The sequence below is a fragment of the Mycteria americana genome, chromosome 5 (assembly GCF_035582795.1).
Source record: "Mycteria americana isolate JAX WOST 10 ecotype Jacksonville Zoo and Gardens chromosome 5, USCA_MyAme_1.0, whole genome shotgun sequence".
NCBI lineage: Eukaryota > Metazoa > Chordata > Aves > Ciconiiformes > Ciconiidae > Mycteria > Mycteria americana.
Window position 1 is genome coordinate 16064798 of NC_134369.1, and position 6252 is coordinate 16071049.

The following is a 6252-nucleotide window of genomic DNA, read 5'->3' on the forward strand; positions in this document are numbered from 1 at the left end:
GATTACATCCTTTGATCCAAAAATCCACTGAAATGGGTGGGAATTTTTCTACTGTCTTCCAGGAAGCTTGGGTCAGGGCTGTTGGGTTTGAGATGTCCACCTTGGAATGGGGCAGCTGGCCCTGGATGAATGTCGGGCCACACAGGAACACGCACTGCAAAGAGCATTGACCCTGCCCATTTTTAGTGGCAACAACAGTATGACTTTGAGCATGGGGAGAGAGAAAGGTGTAACCAGGGAGCCTAAAATGCAGTGATTTTGAACATTCTCTTCTCCCTCAACCCTAACCTGAAGAGCTAAACCACTTTCCTTTCCACAGGGACCTGCAAAATGAACAACATTTTGCTATTGCCGTAGAATAATCTATGGTGGTTTACTAATAACCAGTTCCTAGGAATAGATTTTTCCGTGCTTTGTACAAGGAATCACTGAGAAAGTTGCAAGCTTGGCAATTTCACAGAGGTTTTTTGATTTCTAATATCTGTTTTATTTTTGTATTTTATTTCCCAAAGTACTCTTGTGCTTTATCCCAAATCACAACAATCTGTGCTAGCAGACCTACAATAATTACCTTTAGGGGTGACCGATGTACAAAGAAAGAGTGGAAGAGGAAGGAAACATGAAGAAACAAATTCAGTTTTCAAAGGACTATTAATTATTTGTTAGATTGGTATTACTAACTATTAATAAATAACTAACCACAAGAATCAGTTGCCACAAAGCCCTCCTAACACTGCTTCCAACAGGGCTCTGTTGTGACTTGTACCTTGCTCAACACACAGCAATATTTACCCACTGGATTGAGTAATGCTGATCATGCCCAGCCTGCAGTCTCGCCTTACAGGGCAGACTGAATTTTGACATTGGCCCTGTTGCTAACCTATGCTAGCATGTAAACCTTGGCCTTGTTAAAGACTTTTACACCAGCCTTTCACATTTGCTTTTTAGGTCTCGGATCTCTCACCTCAGCATCGTCACACCTTTGCTGGTGAGAAGGACTTCAAAAGAAAATGGTTTATTACTTCTTGGCATTGTCTTCCCACTGTGTCACTTGTGGATTTTAAATGTATTTATTTTGTGTCCCTGACCCTCTTTTGCCTTAACACGCAGCCTCTTGAGTTCAATTCTGGTTTGTACCTATCTTACAGGGAGATTTTCCTGCTGAAGTACACTGCTATAATACTATACTTACCATGTGCCTTGGGAGATAAAGAGACAAAGTTAGACCTTGTTACACTCTAATTTTGTATACATATGTCACTTGATTTCATTAGGAAATGCAACATGAAACTGATATGCTCAGTGGCTATGTTCCCACCAGCAGTCACTGCAAGTATTTTAAAACTATGCCATATAACATAAGTGTTCTCCAGTCTCTCTTTCTGATTAATAAGCTCTGTGATCCTTCTGTCCATCCAAACAGCTTAACAAAGTCCAATTCGAATGCACTAAACAGTGTGAACTATGAATTTAAACTGATAATGGTCTCTAGACTCTGAAGCACATGAAAGGCAATTCCCATGGATGCAGCTGGTTCCACCACACCCTAAATTCAGCAATGGGTCTGCTACAAAACCTACAGCTTCCCACTTCTTGTGTCTACATCCTCCTCTCGGTCAGGGCAAGCCCCAAGCATGTAGCCCCCAGCTTCCCTCCCACTGGTTTCTGTGCAGAGGAAATGTGGAGAGGTAGCAGCGGTGGGAGCCAGAGCGCATTCCCCCCAGCTGCTCTGCAGGACCCCAACTGCGATCCCACCTACCAAAAAGCAGATGTAGGCTGAGAGAGAAAATTCAAAAGCCCACTCCCTTTGGACTTCAGCTATGGAAAACGCAGCGTTTGCTCATTGCTAAGAATGAGGACTTTTCTACGTCAAATGATAGCACTCTGACGCCTTCTTCAGAACCTTCCTACAGAGAATGGGTGCGGTCAGCATAAGTACAACTTTAAGAACAATCTCAGATATTTGTGTTCCCAAATACTTTGCAAATGACAAAATGAAAGGATCCTCATAAAGAAGTAATATCCCTAGTACAAAAGAAATACACTTATGCTTCCTTGCTCTGCCCCTGAAACGCTTCTGAATATTTTAAATGGCGAAAGCACAGAGGAACTTAAAATTACAAGAAGCCTGAGATTCAAAATCACCAACACTTTGATTGAAATAATTCACTATGGTGATTTAATAGTGCAAATCCTGCCTTCCTCATAATATTATGATGCCTATTTATTGCAAGACGTCAGAAAATTAGGCAGATTCTTGTAAAATAGGTGACATAAAAGGTGGTCCTGAAAGCAGCCCAGCAAGTGCAAGCTGTTTCCTCCCATCTTTCCCCCCATCTCACAGTGAACAAAGAGAATTTTCCCTCTCTCTGTAGCACAGATTTCCCTGAGGGAAAAAGAGGCTTGCATCAGTTCTTGAAAATAGCTGCATGGTAGTGCTACTGAAATTGCTTCACATATAGGTCAAATCTTGACAAGCGTTTTAAAATGTTACCAGAGCTGAAGAGGTTTTATGCAAGAAACTTAAGGTGTATCTTACACATTGAAATAAGGCACTAAGGAGGCTAAGGAGAAGCCAATGATTTCAAGCCACTGGAAAGCTAACTCTAATATTTTATCTATGACTCTTGTAAGAATAGAGCAGTAGTATTGTGACAGGTGATAAAGAACAATGAACTTTCAAAGGAACAAAGGTGTCTATGAGATGCAAATAGCTCTACTGTAAGTGCCCTTCAGATGGGCGATGGACCAGAGGCAGTAAAAGGGAAAGCTGGAAAATAATGTAACAAGTAGACTCAGTCTTACAGAAGAAATTTAATCATCAAAGGCATTTAATCATTCCCTATTTTAAAAAATAGGATTTTTTATGATTACAAATGTAAAATATGCCTTTCCAAATTTTCTTTGCTGACAACTTGTTAATGCTAGTTTGACTGTCTTTTCATTGTGAAACACATACCACATTTTTAGAGCTGTTCACAGAATAGTATTGGTGTATTGGGAATTTGGAAACTGAACAGGCTTTAAGTGGCAGTCTGATAATGCTGATACAGATCTTCATAAAACTGAAATACATAAATACTGAAAATATAGGTACTATTTTATCATTTTAAAACAACCTTTGATTTTACCCAAACATTATTTCATTTTATTATCGATGCCTGAAAATATTCCATAGTCAATATGGAAGTTTTGTCACACTTTTGAATGAGTTTGTCATATTGTTACACTGACAAGGCATCAAAAATTTGCTATATTATTGCCAACACAACCTTTTCAGGTGTCTGTCGTGAACTACATAACACACAAGAACTTGATACTAGAAGCTCTTTGAATAATTAAGTTTGAAAGTAACTCGGTGCCCCTCAGCACAGCTTGTGTAAGCAGATGTTGGATCCGTTCTGTAATGCTTATTTAGGTTTTATTTGGACAACATTATCTTTTTTTACTTGAGTGGCATTTTGCCCTGTTAATAGCACACTGTAGTTAATACTGCTGCTATCTCCTAATAACCCTGCACAGAAATAAAATTGCTGCTGTTACTAACATCCCCAGAGAGAGGATTTGCAGGAGCGTGCTAAGGGGAATTGCTCCTTTTGTCACTGTGGAACTGAGGGGGTGAACGTGGCTCCTTCGTGTTTGTCAGTAAGTGCCAGATCTTGAATTCAGACAAAAACCAAGGCAGGCACTGGCTGTGTAGGAAGGTCAGGATGTAAATGGAAAGGGCATCGTTTCCTCAGCAGGAGTATGTTTTGTGACACAGCATCCCAGAAGTGACCACGCTGTCTTACACATCACTCCTTTCCCTAAGCACAAAAACCTGTGCTTCTCTTTTACAAAAGAGAAAGGAGTGAAAGGTTTTGCCTTTCAGCATATAATTTCAGCATTCAGCATTGCCCTTTCATTTAAAATATCTAATTCTATTTATATTCCCTGATTATCTAACATAATTCACTCTGACCTAAGGGAGAGATTAATTTTTTTACTGGGTATCCTATTGCCATGTGGCTCTGTGTGTGTGTGTGGATGTTACTTCATTTAGACAATTAGAATACAGAAATTCTCCTATTTATAATTAATTTCAGTTGTCTGCTATCTGCTACTCTTTCTAAAGGCAAAGCATTGCTTACTATCAGAAATGTACTGTCCAAAAAGGTATTCCTGAATGTTTTATTTCAGAAGTGTAAAGGGTTTCAAAATAAACAAAAGTAAATATTCAAATACATTTTATATTGTATGTGGTAGGAGTGGCTCCATACAACACAGTATGGATGGAGCAAACCTGGCAGTTAATTTATTTGAGACATAGAATATAATACTTAGACACTGCCAGCTCTGGTCTTGTCTCATACATAACATTGCCTGACCTTTTTGTTATAATTTAAATCCAGCCTACTTTATTAATTATTAATATTTTATTTTGCTATATAGGTTATTCAAGTTAGGAAAAAAAAAAAACAGTTAAAAACTACTGACTTTAGGACACTGCAAGACCCTAAGTACTGCAATCTCTGAGATAAATATACATTTATTTTTTTAGAAAATGTCATTACCTGCAGATTAATCAATGCAAAATGATCGTGCAATTAAATAGGACAGTCTGAATTGAAATTTAAAGCTGCAGACCATGATTTTCCTACTCCCAGTGCTGCTTGAAATCTCTCACACCTTTAAAAAAATATAATTAGCTTTAGATTTGTCCCACAATAAATAACACCAGAACATACCTTGTGCTACCAACCTGAATTTAAAAAAAAGTAAGAGGCCACCTCAGTGTTTCGAGTTTATGAGATCTTTCAGACACAAAGCCCTAACAGAGTTCCCCAGTCAGAAGGCATCAGGAAGGCTCATCGCTTATGGTAAACTTGGGCTTTAGCTTGACAGACCTCTTCCTTATTGTGCCTTTAGGGGACAATGGCATGCTGTCCATAATGCTCTTGTCCTCCTCCAGCTGCCTAGCAGTGCACGAAGGGGTGGGCACTTTCACCGTGTTGCCAAATTTAGAGTAGTCCACAGAGTATCGCCCATCTTCCTCTGCCACAATGGGCACAAACCTTTGGCCCCAGAGGATTTCATCCGCCAGGTAGGAGGTTCTGGCTTGCGTGGTGATGCCGGTGGTCTCCACCACCCCTTCCAAGATGACGATGATCTCCAGGTCCTCATGGTGGTGAAGGTTCAGGGGGGAGATGTCGTAGAGGGGGCTGTTCTTGTCTATCACGTGGTAGATGATGAGTGGGGAGACGAGGAAGATGCTGTTGCCCCCCACGGGGTTCTCCATCTGGATGTCAATCTGGTTGAGGGGCACCACCTCCCCCTCCAGGCTGGCAGTCTTCTTCACCACCTGCATGCGGATGGTGGCGCTGATGATCATGCTCTTCCGGAGGTCACCCACTCGCAGCATGAAGCAGAGCTTGCCCTCCCGCAGGGCGATGACCGCATGCTTGCTGAAGATGAGGGTCTCGGCCCGGCGGTGGGCCTGCGAGGTCTTCATGAAGATGCAACCCAGCATGATGGCGTTGATCACCAGCCCCACGATGTTCTGCACTATCAGCACCAGGATGGCAGCCGGGCATTCCTCCGTCACCATGCGTCCCCCGAAGCCGATCGTCACCTGCACCTCAATGGAGAAGAGGAAGGCGGAGGTGAAGGAGTGGATGCTGGTCACGCAGGGCACAAAGCCAGCCGGGGCCCCCGCCACCCCCTCTCCGGGGTCACGCTGCAGCCGGGTGCTGTGGTCCAGGTCTCCGTGGGCGAAGGCGATGAGCCACCAGACCATGCCAAAGAGCAGCCAGCTGCAGAGGAAGGACATGGTGAAGATGAGCAGCGTGTGGGGCCACTTGAGGTCCACCAGTGTGGTGAAGACGTCCTGGAGGAAGCGTCCCTGCTCACGGATGTTTTTATGGGCCACGTTGCAGGCACCGTTCTTGCCCACGAAACGCGCCCGCCGCTCCCGGGCGCGGTACCGGGCATGATCCGGCACATCCTCCGCCAGCCGGGTTAGCACGTACTCCTCGGGGATGATCCCCTTCCTCGACAGCATGGCTGCCCGCCGCCGCCGCTGCCGCCACTCCGCCGTTCAGCGCCGTCCCATGCAGCCGCCGCTCCGCCGGGGGCGGGAGTGGGGGGGGACGGCCGCGCCGCGGGGGCCGAGCGGGCGCACGGCGCCGCCGCAGCCCCCGCCGTAGCCGGTGCCGGCGGCCGCGGCGGGGAGGTGGCGGGGTCCGCGGTGGCCACCAGGCGGCGCCGCCGAGG

General features: G+C 44.4%; 1 protein-coding gene across 1 annotated transcript; it reads right to left on the reverse strand.

The window, feature by feature from the left end:
• Nucleotides 1–2884: 2884 nt before the first annotated feature.
• Nucleotides 2885–6162, reverse strand: KCNJ11 (potassium inwardly rectifying channel subfamily J member 11). Its single transcript, XM_075502225.1, has one exon. The coding sequence runs from the start codon at nt 6038–6040 to the stop codon at nt 4838–4840; it is 1203 nt and encodes a 400-aa protein (XP_075358340.1). The 5' UTR covers nt 6041–6162; the 3' UTR covers nt 2885–4837.
• Nucleotides 6163–6252: the final 90 nt, after the last annotated feature.